The sequence below is a fragment of the Suricata suricatta genome, chromosome 3, assembly GCF_006229205.1.
Source record: "Suricata suricatta isolate VVHF042 chromosome 3, meerkat_22Aug2017_6uvM2_HiC, whole genome shotgun sequence".
Classification (NCBI taxonomy): domain Eukaryota; kingdom Metazoa; phylum Chordata; class Mammalia; order Carnivora; family Herpestidae; genus Suricata; species Suricata suricatta.
In genome coordinates, this window is record NC_043702.1 from 128,467,333 (window position 1) to 128,485,217 (window position 17,885).

Here is a 17,885-nt window from a genome sequence, read left to right on the forward strand (position 1 = left end):
GATAAAATCTGGGGGGCTGGGGTCTAATTTCCATATTACCATGCGCTTTCTCCTCTGTGTTTCCTTAGCTTGAGCTGTTTTGTCTTTCCTGATAGTTTCTACCATCATCTCTATGTTGATCCACATTCTTTATTTAAAGTCAGCCTAGTTTCAAAACAAATAAAAACCTATTTTCTACATCTTTCACAGAATTTTTTCTTTAAATTCTGTCATATACCTATGTGTATTGGGGGTTGCAAACTTAAGGGTCTACAAAGACAAATGCTCACAAGAATGAAGCAAGTCATGTAAGTAAGTGAAGTAAACCAGAAGTCAGATAACAAAGGAAAATGAGAGTTAGGACAAACTGGCTTCCTGAAGGTTGATACAGCGGGGTCTGCACCCTTCCCAGCTGTACCTTGTTGTTGCCACACCTCCCCCACGTTTAGGAAGAGATGGACTCTCAGCTTCTAGCCTCTGGTGTATGTTACGTAATACGTTACTTGAACGTTTAACCATCCTGTTGGATTCACTAATAGCTTCATCTGGGGAAGATATCAGGTAGTAAGTTTCTCCTGAGCTTTTTTACTGGAGTGGTTTTGAACTTTCTAACTTAACAGTAAGTAATATCACTTAACCAGAGTAGGAAATGGGAATGTCCAGTGTTGCAGGACAAATAATAATTAATTTGGCATGTTACACTGAAAACAAAAGTTAGGAGTTCAGTTCTAGAAAGAGATTTGGAAAGTCATCAGCAAGTAGGTGATGGCTGAGGCTACAGAAGTAAGATAATTCGGAAAAGCATATGCAGAGTGAGAAGATAAATAACAGAACCATGGGAAACACCAGCTTCTAGGGAACAGGAGGAAAAAGGAGCTTGGAAGGAGTGTGGGCAGCTGGGAAGGCTCAAGCCAGTAAAGACCCAAGAACAAAGGGAATGATAAAGGTACTGCTGTGACACTGGTAAGCAGTAGAAGGAGACCTAGAGAGCTGGGCAAGGATTTATTAGTGAGCAGGTCCCTTCTGCCTTTTCTGGAATAAGTTTCAGCAGTAAGATCTCAATTTCATATTATATAATAGGTTGAAAAGCATAAAATTTAACTGCCAAATGGACTAGTTTCTGCTGTATATTAAGTTAGAAATCAAGAAGAAGAAGACCAACCAGAGCAAAAAAAAAAGACAAAAGTCATTTCATAGAAGTATGAATGCATAACCTCATAACTAATCAAGAAAATGAAAATTAAAACTCAGTGAGATATTATTTAATAAAAGATTGGCATAAATTAAAAAGACTGATGATATCAAATGTTAGCACAAGTATGGCTCAGTAGAAACAGACTCAGTGGAAGTATGAATTGATATAGCTTTAAAAAAACAGTGTGGCGTTGTCTTGCAAAGTTGAACACTTAATATACCATGTATGTGTCCCATATATAGTATACGATAGATCTGTGTCCTAGAAAAATCCTTTGTGTTCCAGGAAATAAGTACAAGAATATCATTACCAACATGGAGGGGGAGGAGAGAAGTAACTGAAAAGTCTTATCAAATAAAATGAATTAATTGGGATATATAGTTACAAATTCCTCAATTTAAGGAATTGTAGCTGCATATAACAACATGAATAATTCTTGGAAACAAAATGGTGAGACACAGCAATCACAGAAGGCCATATTTTTAAAATTTTAACAGATACCTATAAATTACTTGTGGTGTACCTGTTCTAACTTTACCAATGTTATCATTTGATTTAATCACATTCACATGAAATAGGATTTTTTTGAAAGCTCAAAAATAAGCAAAAGTAAATAATATATTGTGCAGAGGTACAGACATACATCTTGCAGGGGGCGGGGGGAACAAGGGAATATTCTTAAGTTTTGGAACAGAAGTTACCTCTGGACAGGAGGCCAGGCGACAAGGAAGCAACAGTAGTAGTGATTCATACTGGAGCTCTCTACCGGACTGGTCGTTCACAAGTATTTGTTAATACATTACATGTGTTAGAATATGCTTTTTTTAAAAGGTAAAATCATGATTCTCACACAAATACAAAATGAATATATGTCCGGGTTTTATTTAAATCATTAAATTTTTAAGGAAATCAGGAAGATTTTTGCAACCATTTCAAGGTATATTTCGAAGTACCACAAATACCATGTGACCACTTAAAGAATGCTAAAATGAATTTACAGATAGTTACAAAACTGCTCAACATCCGTAGAGCAATAATCTGTTACATTTTACTAGACCTAAGGAATTGGCATTTTTATGGACCAGAATTTGTATTATTACCGGTTTTCAACAACTTACAGAGTTATAAAATAGCTCCCAAACCCCAGAAGGATACACTAGAGACAAGACACCTAGTAATCTTTTTTGCCCATTTCAAAGTCTATCACATGTAAGCTTTTCTAGGTGTCAAATATTTCATCTCATTAAAAAGAGATGAAGGATAAAATAAGTGGGCTGGTCTGTGTTTCTCTTAAAAGGTTTTGTTAAAGGGGCGGGGCAGGCCCTATCCAGAGGGAATCCGATTTGAAGGGTTGCCTTGATTTTGTTTTCTTAAAGAGGAAAGAGGAGGCATAAGTGTATGCATGGCCTCTAGGAAAAGAGCTGATGGGGGGGAGCGATGGTGAAGAAAACAGCAGGTGTTCTAAAAGAGGCAGTAGCAATTACAAAGTCACAGATAAGATTTGGGAAGGAGAAACAGATTCATCTTCCTCTGAGATTGAAGGCAAAGGAAAGAAGCTAAACTAAAGATTCATTTGAAGCCCTTAAAAAAAGTTGAGAGTCTAAAGAAAAGGTAGTATTTATGATAGATGGCTTGAAGAATACCATTAAGATTTCCTGAATGGAAAGGAAGGATAATGGGATGAGTAAAAGGATTGCCACCCAACCTTTTAGGTTGTTGTAAACACCTATTGTCAAAACACTGCACAAGATTTTCATTTTCCTAGAGTGCAAGATAAAGCAACTGCCTTAAATGAGTTTAGAGTCATGAACAGATAAGATATAAACATGAGCTTTCAAACAGATTATAAAGTCATAAAAATTACCAAGTGAGTGGTATTATAGGCACCGTATGAATTTATAGCAGCATGTAGTAGAGAGATTGGGGTGCAGGTATATTCTCTGAGCTCCAGCGCTATTACTAAAAGCTCACATGGCTTTAGGCACGTGCTCTGATATCTGTGGACCTCAGATTCTTCATTATAGAAAGGGGGTGAGACTCGACAGTTCCTAAATTCCTTTCTTGGAATCTGTGAGAAAACTAAGGAACAGTTGGCGCTGACCTGGATATAAAATGTGACTGAGATGAACAGAAATGAATCTCACAAACAGTCAAGATGAAAGAAGTGGCATGAGGAAAAAACAGAAGGCTTATTTGGAAGGCAGTGTGTGATGCATCAGTTCTTTTTTCTGAGAGTTCATGAATGTGGAATAATGAGGTAAAAAGTAGGAAAGCATTACACATTTTACATTTGTATAATAAACTCTCAGGAAATAGTTTTAAATAAGGGACCTTGAACATCCAGAACTGGTGGAACTAAATTATTTCGGAGGTTATGTTATTTTTGTTGGTAGAGAAATGGAGCCGCGGGGTCAGGGTTGGGGACGAGTTCACTTCAGTTTGTACTCCTGTGCACTGTTTCAGAAATCCAACTATTAATCTTCAAAACAAGACATTTTTACCAGAATGAAACAATTTTCGAAGTATTTAATATCCAAGTGATGGTTATCAACTTGAGGCCAGGGGATATAGAACTAATACTAAGCAACTACCCCATGCCATGTACTGTCTAGGCTAACTTAGCCGCTTCATCCTGTCCTTAGAAAATAGGCATTAGTAATAGAGACATAAAAACTGAGGTACAGAAATTAAAACAGCTGTCCCCACATGTACAACTAGTCGGAGGCAGAGCCAGTTCAAGGGCTCATCTTCTTTCCACAAGGTTCCAAAAGTGCCAGTTTCTGACACCAGACTCAGACTGCAAAATGGTATCATAAGGGACATTTACAGAAAACATACTGTTTAGTATCTGACCCCAAATCCATGGAAATCTAGGCCTCAGTCATCATGTTTTAACAAGGTTGTGGTGTACTAAATAGCAACAGATCCTAAATATGGCGCATATATATTGAATATAGCTGTAAACTAACTTTTTTCCCCTTTTTCATTTTGTCATATTCTTTCAAGCTGCAATTAAGAAAGCACTCATTTATCTCATTTTGTTCTAGGTATCTATTTGTCAGATTTAACATACATTGATTCAGCATACCCATCAACTGGCAGCATTTTAGAAAATGAGCAGAGATCAAATTTGATGAATAACATCCTTCGAATAATTTCTGATTTGCAGCAGTCCTGCGAATATGGTATGTTTCTGGGGAATCCTACTACTCCATTATGCTGTGGTTCTGTTGGTTCATTTACCTGAGTGATAGCCGTTTTTCACACAGCAGGGAATATTATCCTAATATAAAGGGGAATAGTGATTGTTTCATTTCACTGTCTAATATTTAGCATCCTGTTTGAGATTTTTGCTTTTAAGGAATTGAAATATTTCATATTTAAATTTTTATCTTTTGCTCTTCTGCTATTTTGTAGCAACTTTGCTAACATCATTTATAGGATTATTTTTTATTATTTTCATATAATTTGATATTCCTCATCTATTATGTAAATACTTCTTACATTTTTCAGTTAGGGAAGGGCTAAGACCTATGATCCTAGCTAGTAACAATTGACTAGCTTTCTTGAGTTCAATATTGGGTACATAACCAGTTTTCGTTCAAGATGTAATTAATGGAAACCACATATATAGAAAGAGCTTACACAAGACAAGATGACGAGAAAAAGGGTGTGAGTTTTTTTTTAATTTTATAATCTTTGGTTGCTTTTCAGTTTTACAGGGAATAAAGATACCTTAGTGGTATGTGCTTTTATAATATTAAGAAACAGTGAGCGTACACTCTATGATTTATTTAAAATAGATTTATCTTAAAGCTAACTTATATGCATATGTGTTTTTAAGAAAACCTCAAAAACTTCCTAAAAGTGTATACGGGGAGGAAGTTTATCTAATACATGGGATTTTGTAAATGGAGTTATTTTGGGGGTTTTTATAACAGAGAAACTAGAGTATGTTTACTTTTTTTTAACCTATACAAACAGCATGCCTTTAGTTTTACATTAAATAAAATTAAATAAAATCTACCTCAGCAGTGTCCTTCTAGAGTTAATTTAAATTTTGGTGCTACATGGCCTTAATTTTTCTTTAAGTATCTTTTTCTCAGAGTAACTTTTTAAATTCTGGTTAAGATCTACTTTATAAAATAATCACTTATCACATTTTACCTAGATATTCCCATGTTGCCTCATGTCCAAAAATATCTGAACTCTGTTCAGTATATAGAAGAACTACAGAAGTTTGTGGAAGATGATAATTACAAGTAGGTGGATCTTCAAAAGTGGTCTGTTTAACTTTGTCCTGTCTTCTACCCTTTTGTTCCTGTGTATTTAAACATCTTTTACATTGTATCATACAAATACCTAATCCAGTTGTATCTTTACAGTGGTAAAGATACTTACGTATTTCTTTTTAATCACTTGATATGATTGAACCAATATACAAATACCTCATCTGTTCTTTTGTTTAAAAGTATTTCACCTTTCTCAAGTTGTTGAGAGATGTTTGATAGTTGTGGTTTGAATTTTCTTCCTTTCTCTCTATAGTCAAGCATTGAATCTTTATGGAAATTTATCTTTTTTTTTTTTTTTTAAGTTAATTTAGACAGAGAGCGAGCACGTGCACACATGCAAGCAGAGGGTCAGGGAGCAGAAAGAGGGAGAGAGGAAATCCCACGCAGGCTCTGCATTGAGAGTGCAGAGCCTGAAGTGGGGCTCGAACTCAGGAAGCAGGAGATCATGACCTGAGCTGAAACCAAGAGCCAGACACTTAACAGACTGAGCCACCCAGGTGCCCATGGAAATTTATCTTTTAATAGATTGGAAGACTAATGAAACAGTCTACAAATAGGAAAATTACTCCTTTTCAATGGTAATTTTTGACATACCTTTGAATTTGTTTTTAATAATTTTTATGGATTGAGACAATAAATGAGCCTTGTTACTTCTGGGTTAGAGATCTGTGTCCAGCATCACACCTTCCTTTTTCTCTATTGTAGCAAGTCCTTTGCCAAAGATTTTAAAAATCAGTTTTAAAATACCATTGTCTGTTTCCTTCTCCTTAACATCAGCAATACTGCCCGAGGTGGGAAGGAGGTTTGAATTATTAACCCTTTTCATTTTCAGTGGTATGCTGTACATTATAACTGCCAGTGTTGTTTGTTTGTTAGTTTGTTTCAAAAGATGGGAGGATGAAGAGCTTATTTATTTCTCTTGAGGCTTCTGATATTTCTTGTCACTTTGTTAACTTAAAATAAAAAAATTTCACTTAGCTTTATTATGCCAGTTACTCCCAAGCTTTAAAATTGACCTTTTGTCTTTCACATACATGTTTTCCAGTAAAAGGTCATACTCATGCTTACTTCACATACCTATACATACTTACTTTATAACTTCTCAAGGTGAGAGACTAGGTTATTTTTCACTCTTACTGCTTTATATAAAAATTTTCTTAGAGCGGTCATCAACTTTCTTGTTCCACGAGTTTCAACAGTTTATGAAAAACAGACTTAAGTACGAATAAGGGGCTGGAAATTCTGGAAAATAACTAGAAATAAACAACTTTTTAAAGATTAAATATATAAGAAGCTCTAGACAATATATATTTAAGTGTACCTAAAATTTTATTAATGTTTATAAGCCTTTATTGCCATATCTTTCCCCAAGTTTATATTTCTGTATATCAATTTTTATTTTATAAAAAGTTGTTACATAGCAATTCATTTGAAAATATGTGAGGTCAGTGAATCAGCTTTTCAAGGCTGGAGTTTTTTCATAAATCTGTTGTTGGCCTAGGTTGTGAGCTTCCCGAGTCTGATAGTCTGTATCTTCTATTTGCCACTATTTCTTCTATGTCAGCTCCAGTCACTGAAACACTCATGTTTTGACCAGTGGGGGAGGGAAGATTATCTTAAAACTCAAAATATGATTAAGTAGTTATTAAAAAATTCTGTACCTGGCTCAAACTTACTGTAAATCGATTTAAAAGCAGTTAAACTATTCGGGGCATCTGGGTGGCTCAGTCGGTTAAACATCCAACTCGATCTCAGCTCAGGTTGATCTCACAGCTCGAGTTTGAGCCCCACATCAGGCTCTGTGCTGGCAGCACAGTGCCTGCCAGGGATTCTCTCTCTCCCTCTTTCTCCCCCTGCCCCCAAATAAATAAAAACTTTTAAAAAATACAAATAAAAAAATAAGTTAAATGATTCAATAAGAGTAAAGCCTAAGATAAATTGTTGCAGTTATAGAAGATGGTAAATTATTATGAAAGTAAAATAATAAAATGTTTATTTAAGCTGATTTTTACTATGTTAAAAGGATAAAGTAGCCAGTTAAGCCAGTAAGTAGTTTTAAATGTCTGTAAACTGACATAAGATACCTTCATTTTTGTAGGGAAGCTGGTATTATTGTATGGATTTTTGTTTTCATGAGAAGCTAGAACCAGAATAGCCTTCCAATTATATTCATTTTAATAAATATTTATTAAGCTTTTGCCACAGGCAAGTTATTATGCTAGTTGCTAGGATTACAAAAACAAAATCTTGTTCTTGCCCTTAAGAAGCTGAGTCTAATACAAAACACAACCATGAAACAGATGACTAAAAACCACGTCAGGCATCACTGTAATAAAGATATGCCCAGGGTGCTGTGGAAATGTAGATAGCGGGGAGACCTAACTCAGCTTTTGAGTGGGAAAAATGAGGAAAAAGGTAGCATGAACAATTTTAGGAGACGATGTTGCCTGGGCTTAATCTTACTAGGTGGGTGGGAGGTGTCTCCACGTAAAGAGTGAGGAAAGGTGTTCCAGGGGATGGACTGATGAAAGGAATGGAGTGGGAAACAGTGTTTTTGCTTGGAGAACAAGTCACATGGTGGTGTTGGGCTTATATGGGAGCCTGAAGAAGGTAAGTTTTAAAGTTGCAGTTCTGTTGCATGAACCTACAAGTTCAGTGTACTGAAAATCAGAGCATTTTAAGATAAGAGCTATTAAAATGACTAGAAAAAATGGTTTTATGATTAAAGAGATTTAAAGAAAAGTGATACCTTGTTTATCCTAACGCCTCTGTTTTTGGCATCTTTCATCTATATAGGCAACCAGTATAGATAAATTACATGCATGTTTTTTAATCAGCTTGAAAAATTTTCGAAGTTACTTCATCTTCATACTGAACGTATCTTTTCTCAGTGAACTAGCAGCACTCTGTGGTATTTTGATGATGACGTAGGCAACTGACACTCCAACTTGGCTGCTGTGCTTTAAGATGCTTCTCCTACTGCTGATAGCGGTGTGGTTCACCCACAGCTTCCTTTCCCATTCCTTTCTTTCACAGTTCTGTATTATGAAACTGTAGTTATTTTGTTTCCTTCTGTGTCCTCTACCTACCGAACTAAGCTTCAGAAGGGCAGGGACACCATGTCTGCCCTTTGTCTCTCTTATCTGCAGTGCAGAGAGCACAGTACCCAACACAAAACAAAGGTTAAATACCTGTTTATCAAATGAATGAATCCACTAATCTGTAGCCCAAATAATTAAACTGCTCTGTAAAAAGAAAAAGAGTTCTAGTTGATTGTACATCAGTGTAGCATTGCATTTTACACTGCCAAAGAATTGGAATATAATCATATAGAATTCCCTTGTTAGGTAGTCAAGTAAATAATAAGCTAAGAACCTATAATAATAGATTTATCATGATGAATACCAATTGTATTATACAATTTCATTAGAAAACACCAGTTAATAGAATGCTTTTTTAAAATATTAATATTTAGACAAATATTTAGTAATAATGGGCTTTATGGGCTATACTAAAGTATTTTCTACAACTGCTTTATTATCCTATTTCCTGAAAGTTTCCACTGATAGGAGTCATAATCTCCTCTTGCTATGAAACTCAAAACTAAATTATTATCCTAAATGGAACTTAAATACCAAGTAATAAACTTTGAGTTAGAATAGGGATTTACCAGGAATTTTGCAACCTTTTTATTGTTGAGCATCTATTTTTTAAGAAGTTGAATTGGCTGTTTTGGGGGGTGTTTTGGAAATTTTCAGTTCTAGAGAAGCCATTAATCCATCAGTAAAGATTCTAGAAGTAATTTGCATAATACATTTAGTAACATGTGAAAATTCCTGAATTTAAATGTCAGGTATCAATATAACCTCAAGTTATGTCACTTTTTAGTCGTTAATCAAAAATCTTTAAATGTGTTGAACCATTTGGCAACATTGGGGTAGTTTGGGAAGATTTTTCTGTTTTTAAATATAACTTTTTAATGTTATTCCCCTCCCTAATGTGTCCTAGAATAACCATAAGATCAGCTTTGTATGAAGCAGACAGGAAATTTACTATTAAAGATTACTCTTGAAGAAAAATATGTAGTTGAGATTATTTTGTTAAAATGTTTCTTGTGAGCAAATACATAATTTTAATATTATTTTGTCAAATGTTAATCATTTTATGTGTTTTGTTTCTTTTTAAAATGCAGGCTTTCATTAAAGATAGAACCAGGGACAAGCACACCACGTTCTGCTGCTTCCAGAGAAGATTTAGTAGGTTAGTGCATATTTTTTTCTCTGATGACCAAATAAGAAATCAGGTAACCTAATAAGAAAGAATGCGCTTCAAAGTAGATATACTTAGCACATTTTGTTATGCACGCAAAAGTTTCTTTTTGATATTAAAATATATCACTTTTTTCCTTGGGCTTTTTTGTTTTTTGATTAAAAAGTTGTTACTTGAAGGGTTCCTGGGCGGCTCAGTTGGTTGAGTGTCCAACTCATGGTCATGATCTCATGGTTCATGGGTTTGAGCCTCACATCAGGCTCTGTACTGACAGTTCAGAGCCTGGAGCCTGTTTCTGATTCTCTGTCTCCATCTCTCTGCCCTTCCCCTGCTAGCATTCTGTCTCTCTGTCTCTCTCAAAAATAAATATTAAAAAAATTTTTTCAAGTTGTTACTTGGAATTTGTAGAAATGTACAAACAAGTCAACTAATCAAGAAAAATAAAAAAATAGCTAAGTATTAATGAATATCTATTTATTATTAAGAATGCACTGTCCTAAGCAATGAAGATTTATTACATCAGAAATTTCAGGATTGAAAATTTTTACTAATTTGAATAATTATGGAAGTCAGTTTTAGTGACTTTTTAGAAATGTCACTTTAATACTGGTACACATACTGAAAATGTTAAAAAAAAAATTGTCACGGTCCCTTAATTTACCTGTAGCCTTATAAGTGGGGATAATATTTGTATACCACACATGATTAAAAATGTAAAATTGGAGAGAATTGCCCATTATTTAAGAAATTACTAATAAGTGCTTTTTGTAATTTCAAGTGCGGACTTTGACACTAAGTTTCATAATACTGCATCCCCTCAAATTACTGGGAGGCTGATCTCATAAAATGTGGAGGAAGCAAGGAGACAAGCCATGACAATATCTAGGAGAGAATTCCAAGCAGAGGAAAACATGGCAGTCTAAATCTCTTTAATTTGCTTTTGTTTTCATTGTTAAAGCGATAGTTTCCAAATCTGTATACTTGTCAAGTTCTGTTTTTTAAATTCCCATAAGCCTGAACAGTGTCAATATAGATTGAAATTCCAACTTGAATGCTTGACCTGCCCTACACACTCTTTTCTCAAAGAGAAAGCTGAAACTAAGAGCAAGAAGCAGTGTACAAAATGAAATGAGCACTAAGCTCCAGGACTCAGACCTGAGGGATTAGTTCAGGCTTATGTGCAGTGAGCCTGAGCCTGTCTCTCTCTTCTTCTTCCTGTCGTTCTTCTTCTTCCTCTGTAAGTGGGGGAAAATGCTTCTGCTGCCTGCTTAGTGCACTTTAGATAGATAGAAATTAACAGATTTTATGTGTTTTGGACTTTGTGTTTTACGCAGAAAGTATTTTAATATTCAGTCATTTAAAATGGAATTAGCAATATTATTTTATTTAAACCCCATTTTACATTTTCTATCAAGGGATTAAAAAGAAAACACTCTTTTGAAACCATTTGAAAATTTCTCTCTCTTTCTCTCTCTCTCTCACACTCATGTAACCCTCAGGTCCTGAAGTAGGAGCATCCCCACAAAGTGGAAGAAAGAGCGTGGCAGCGGAAGGGGCCTTGCTCCCACAGACGCCTCCATCCCCTCGGAACCTGATTCCCCATGGACATAGGAAGTGCCACAGCTTGGGTTATAAGTCAGCATCTTTCATTTTATCTTTCAGATTTTTAAGTTGTTTCTGGTTGGATTTATTTTCTGTATGTTTTACTAGTTAAAAGAAAATAGTGTCCTGTGTAGTTTTATTTGTATAACCATAGTTTTTTTTTCCTGATTTAGTAAAATATCTTGTTTGCCTAAAAGCATTTAGTTCTTCCTTAATTTGGAAATAAGCTTCCCAACAGTGCCTTTACATTTGGGGGAGATAAATGGACTATATTACAGAATGTCATCATAAATAAAATCAGGAAAACAATATACCATTTTCCTTTTAAATTACTATCTTTGTATCAAGACAGTCATTGCTTGCCTTAATCAAAATAAGTCACCATAAATTAAGGTCTATAAAAATTACTCCTTTGATTCCATCTAGGAATAAAGAAAAGGAAACTGATTTTTTTTGTTTTAACACCATTAACTTTGCAAGACTTTTCTCAAAATGGGGCCCATAGTTCACCTTTGCCATGATTTTTCTGAAAATTTAATAGCTGTTTTCCAAAAGCTAATGTAAATAAACAATTTTTTAATGGACATAAGACGTAAGGTGAAATTAAGGTATTATCTGTTACATAAATAGAGAAGGCCTGGACTGGTTTCCTAAGATACTTTTCCTAAACTGCTGGTTTGAGGCTTCCATGGTAAAAAATGAATGTTTATTAGTATGAGAGTTCAGAATTCAGGTCAGGATAGCAGGCAAGTCTTCTGTGTCCTAAGTCTTTATATAAGAGTATCTTTTATATTTTGAATTACCAACAGTAATAAAAGATATGAAAAATATTTCTCTATTTCCAGTTTCATTCATAAAATGAACACAGCAGAGTTTAAGAGTGCAACGTTCCCAAATGCAGGGCCAAGACATCTATTAGATGACAGCGTCATGGAGCCCCACGCCCCATCTCGAGGCCAAGCCGAAAGTTCAACTCTTTCTAGTGGAATATCAATAGGTGAGAAATATTTCTCTGATAGGATTCCAAGTTATGTAAAATGAGACTTTTAATAAAACTCAGCTGGAAAAAAACAGTCTTAATCCTACAATACATAGAGAAAATTTGATAAGAGCAGAGTAAAAATTAGATACAGGCTACTAGTAGCTTCTGAAGTTAATAACTCATGGTGGTTTTAAAAGTGCTTGAGGTTTTTGGCTCCAAAAGGGGAAGCATTTGAGAAATGGTGGGGAAAGATGGTAGGCTGTTTGAGTTGGTTACTTCATGCAGTTTGTTTGTAGGATGAGGAAAAAGGCAGTGCTGGTATACTCCCTGTCTTTTGGATTAAGTGGCTAGTTAGATAGTGGTGCCATTGCCATAGTAGAGAAGACCAGAAGAACAATCATTTGTAGGTGGTGACATATTTGTGAAGGAAGACCGGGTTTGGGGAATTAGGAATTCTGTTTTGGACATGTTTGGTCCACATGGAGTTGTCAGGTAGATAACTGAATATGTGATTTGAGCTCAGTGGGTGAGGTTAGGTCTGTAGATATAAGTATAGGAGTTAGCATATTTATAAGTATTTCAGGTCATGAAATTGGTTGAGTTCACCAAGGGAGAGAATGTAAATAAATAAGAGAAGACATACTCATATTTGAAGGTCTGATTACATTTTTTAAAGATGGGCCATCAAAGGAAATATGAAGAACAGGGACCAGTGAAGTAGGGATAAAAATCAGGGTGTGGGATCACAAAAGCCCAGTAGACAAAGTATCTCCAAGAACAGGGGATTATCGCTGTCAAATGCAAGATAAAGAAAAGATGAGAATAGGAATTGGTGATAGCATTTGGCAAGATAGAAGTCATTAGTGACCTTGATAAGAGTTGCTTCATAGAATCGTGTGGGTAGATTCCTGATTGGAGTAGCCTGGAAAAGGAGAGGTGAGGATATAGAGGTAGCTACGTGAAGGAGATCAGAAAATCGTGACCACACTGGAAAGGGAGATGAGGTTGTGAGGAATTTGTTTTTACTTCCTAAACTTACTTATTTTCTGAATCTTTTAGATGAGTGTTATTTCCTTTGATAATTAGAAAAATCTTTATACAGTATTGTTTCACTTTTTTAAAAGGAATAAAGGAGGAAAATGTCTTCTCTGATTAAGTACCAGGTTGGTCAAGGGCTATACCTGTTGTTAATAGGATCATCTCAATACTGATGAACAGTCAGTAGAAAGAAATCCAAGAAGGAGTTCATTTTCTTAAACATATTGACTTCCTTAACCTTTGAGAGTTCCAAACCATGTAAACAAAATTGATTTAGAGCTTTCCAGCACCATTCAGTTTTTTAATTCCAAAGTTCCCCCTTTGATAAATGCAAATGATTAAATGATAATAAAATTCACAAAATACAAGACCAATTAGCCACCTGAAATACCTCTTCATTGATGCTATAAGTGGTCTATATGCAAGTATCAATCTCAGTCTGAAAAAATAAGACACAGAATAATTTTGCAAAAGAGAAAGGAAGAACTTTTTTCCCACTAAAAATTTGTTACACTATGGAATCTGGCATGCCACTTAAATGAAAAAATAATAATTTTTTAAATTACAGCTCTCAAGTCTATGTAATATTTGACTTTTCCCCATCCTAAATTTTATAATGAAAACTTTTTAGTTTATTTATGGCTTTTACTTTCCATAGATTTTGTTACCACAGGACAGTTATTTATCTAGTTATTTCATTCAGTTACAGTTAGCGTCTCAGTTTGTAGGCCTTTCTTTTAGAACAGGAAGGGACGATGTTAGTTTTTGCCTTTGTGTTTATTTTGTTATTCTAAGACTGTTATGGGGGTAAACAATAAAGATTGTTACTCCTTGTTTATAAATTGAGAACGTTAAACATAGACATTTCCTTGCAAGGTTTTTGTTTTAAAACTATATATTCTGAAAGAAAGTAAATCTGTAACCCTAGATGGTAGGCGTTATACACGCATATACACACACACAATTTATAATTACAAAATTTTTTTCCTTAGCTGTGACTTTAACATATAATAATCAACCTATACCGTAAAGGTTTTGAGAAAGTGCTGCAGAGAAATTAACCAGGGCTTGGGCCCGTGGCCTCTGTGGTTCAGATGTCTTAGATAACCTGACCTGGTCTCGCCTAGCTAAGAGAAGCATATCCACTCTGGGGTGGAACAACATATTTTCTACAAACAAGTAATACTAATTATGATTAATTTTTCAGCCCTTACCACATAATGTTAGAAATCAACAGATGATCTAGAACACCCTACCACCAACAACAGAATACTTCCATTGTCTCATCTGACCCATGCAATCAAAAAATTATTTCAGGGACTATTAACTAAGCTCTTCCAAGGATAATATATAGCTAGGGCCACTCCAAATACATTGGTGAGGTATTAATCCATCAAATATAAGGCATACCTTTTAGCTTTATAGCTTGAGTCTCTCATGGAACACTGGTATGAAAGTCTGATGGACAGTTTAACTTGATACATAAGGGACACCTTAATTGTCAGCTTTATTGAGAGCCAGAATCATCTTTAAAATGAGTTTTAAATCAATGTAAGCAGTTTGTGACTCTCTACATTTATTCTCATTTTTTCTTTAGCTAATTTAAAACTTTGTATTTTAGCTGCTATTTTGACCAAAGAGGAAGTTTTTACATTGTTACAGCATCATTGTTATTTCCTTTTTAATTTAGGGATTCCATCCTCTTCTCCCTTGCCTCCTCTAAAGGCAAAAGTGGAATTTCATTAAACTTCTTTTTTTAATGTATGTTTATTTTTGAGAGAGAGAGAAGGAAAGAGAGGAATTTCATTAAGCTTCTTATCCTTAGGGTAATAATGGGTTTTGAAAGGAATAGAAAGAGAAGGAAGTATATCACATACTTCTAAGAATTTCACAATTTATTTGTCTTAAATTATGGCGAAATTTTGAAAAGTTTTGTGTGTGTGTGTACATTCTCTGATAGTAGAAAATTGTTTATAAACAGGATGAATTTGAGCTATAAGTAGACCTACAAAAATATTTTATGTTCTTTTGTTATTTTCGGAGGTCTTGTGAACTATATTCCAATATATTGCAGAATAAGCCTCCCAGCAGTAACACAAGAATGAAGAATTAATATGTGGATGTTCACCCACACATAACATGATTATCATTTTATAAGTACAATTAGGGAATTTATTTTTAAAATACAAAATTTACACTAATTCTGATGTTTAAAAATAGAATAACTTTTGATTTTAGGTAGCAGTGATGGTTCTGAACTAAGTGAAGAAACCTCATGGCCTGCTTTTGAGAGGTAAGAAAAATCGTCCATTTGAACTGCTTTGAGCTTAGCTGGTCTTTCTTAAAAGATCATAAACATCTTAACAGATAAAATTTGTTACATATCTGTAAGGGACTATTTATATGCTTCCAATTGGTGGCAGAATTAGAAGCTGATATTTAAGTCTGGAATTGAATCTTAGCTAATAAATACATATTAAATTGGTGACTTGACACATGTATTTGAATTTTAGTATCTTTAAAATTATAATTTAAAAATAATAACCAGTCATAGTAAACTTACCTACTATGTGTTTAAAATAAAATTATTTCCTTAAATTCTGGTTTTAAGTAATATTAAGGCATTTAGTAGAAGGGTCTACTTCATTCTCTGCTCCCTTGTCAGGGGCAAAATGACTTAGTAAATTTTAAGTTATACTATAAGTAAAGCATCTTAAAGTTTGAGTTTAAATTGCCAGCAACTCAGAGTTTACATACAGCACACAGATGTATACTGAACTACTCTAGGTCACACTCCTCCTCCCTTACGGCTTATGCAGTAGAAGTGCTCTTCCCGCAGCAGATCCCATGCTGTGTGGATCTTCCCGTGGAAGATCTCTTCAAAAATGTAGCCAAACAGTGCAAACGGTTTTTTTACTAAGTGTGCATTAGGACTTTTATATTGTCTTTGACCATTTCAGTTCTTCCATTTTTGTATTTATAAGATGCTTCACTCTTGCCAAAATAATTCCTCCCTTTTGTATATAAACTGAGCATCCTAAGTTTCTAAACAGCAGAGTGCGGCATTAAAATTGGTGGAATCGAGAATAGTTACCTACCTACCTAGCAATCACTTTTTAATAGAAAATAATTTTATTGACTATACATTTGAAATTAAACTATATTGGAATTGGAAAATTATATTCTCGTTCTTGATGAAACTTCGTAATGATTTCTCTGTGCTGTGTGATTAGGATTTTATTTGTAAACCCAATATTTCAAAGTACTCTTAAACCTCTCTACTCTAATTGTTAGCATTGTCAAGTCTTGTTCTTTGTTTTGGGGGATCTTACCTTGTTTTTGTACACTCTTTCTCTTCCAACTTTTACATTCAGTCTCTTTATTAGGGTTTGCCTGAAAGGAGAAAAACATAATAGTTGCCCCTGGCATGCTGTCTGTACAAGTTATTTTAGTTCTTTCCCCCTAGGAAGAGCATTATATGTTGATTATAGAGTGTATTGTAATCTTTAGATGAAAAATGTTGATGAAAAAGATGTTTGTCAGTTTGAATGAGTTACAAGTGAGTGAGTAGCCAGGACGGTGTCGTGTTCAGTGATCCGTCCGTCCCTCCCAGCAGGTTGTTTCTTAAGACCGTATGTAACGGTGTCACCTTCACATCTCAAAACAGTATATTTCTTTCATGACACGTTTTGCTTTGCAGACATTTGCAGCTAAAAAAAAAAAAATGTGTACTTACACCAAGTTTAAGTCTGTGGCTCTTGGAACATTTTGAGAGCAAATTAATGCTTCGCAGCAAGATTCAGACATGGAATAATAAAAAGTAAATAAATAACCAGGAAGTTTAAAATACTGCTTGTAGATAATGAATTTGAAAATAGTAGCTTGAATGTTAAACGTATCACTCTCTGTTCTGTTAATTATATCAGCCTCTGTTCTTATTTACTACAGAGAGATCAAATATGTTTGTTGCTGCCTAAGTTACTAAAGTAGTGCTTTTTGCTTTAAATAACATTTACCATTAGTGCTACTTTTGGCTCTTCCCAGACAAAGAAGTGTTGGTATTTCTATGTGTGTGTTTATTTCCTTTGTTAAGTATTACATGCCATTTTGGATAAGTATTAGTTCAAACCATTTTAATCATTTATTGGCTTCATCATTTATTTCAGTTGATGTGGAAGTAAAATAATGCCTTTATGACTCAGCTCATCTCTTGTATTAGTTCTCTTGGATTTAATGTAAAGGATAGGAAAATAAGATGCTTAGGCCACATTAAATTTATAGCCCACATTGTTTTTAGGTGTCTTCATAGGGACATATAATTAAAAAATTATTTACATAAATCCAGATGCCATTTTTGAACTGGAATCCAAGAACTGGAATAGAAACAAAAGGATTTTTGAAGTATTTTCTAGGTTTTGATAGTATTGGTTGTAAATAACCCTTTCATTATTTTAGCAAATTTATGAAAGCAAATGTATTTAAATGTATGGTACATACTAACACCTGTAAGTATTTGTAGAGTGAATAG

General features: G+C 34.4%; 1 protein-coding gene across 3 annotated transcripts in view; it reads left to right on the plus strand.

The window, feature by feature from the left end:
- RALGPS2 (Ral GEF with PH domain and SH3 binding motif 2) overlaps positions 1 to 17,885 on the plus strand; it is a 170,058-nt gene that overhangs the window by 129,847 nt on the left and 22,326 nt on the right. For all 3 annotated transcript variants that reach the window (XM_029935138.1, XM_029935139.1, XM_029935140.1), the window contains 6 exons: positions 4,222 to 4,359; positions 5,346 to 5,436; positions 9,659 to 9,726; positions 11,235 to 11,370; positions 12,183 to 12,334; positions 15,596 to 15,650. In XM_029935138.1, the coding sequence (XP_029790998.1) occupies positions 4,222 to 4,359; positions 5,346 to 5,436; positions 9,659 to 9,726; positions 11,235 to 11,370; positions 12,183 to 12,334; positions 15,596 to 15,650 (640 nt within the window). The remainder of the gene's footprint in view (positions 1 to 4,221; positions 4,360 to 5,345; positions 5,437 to 9,658; positions 9,727 to 11,234; positions 11,371 to 12,182; positions 12,335 to 15,595; positions 15,651 to 17,885) is intronic.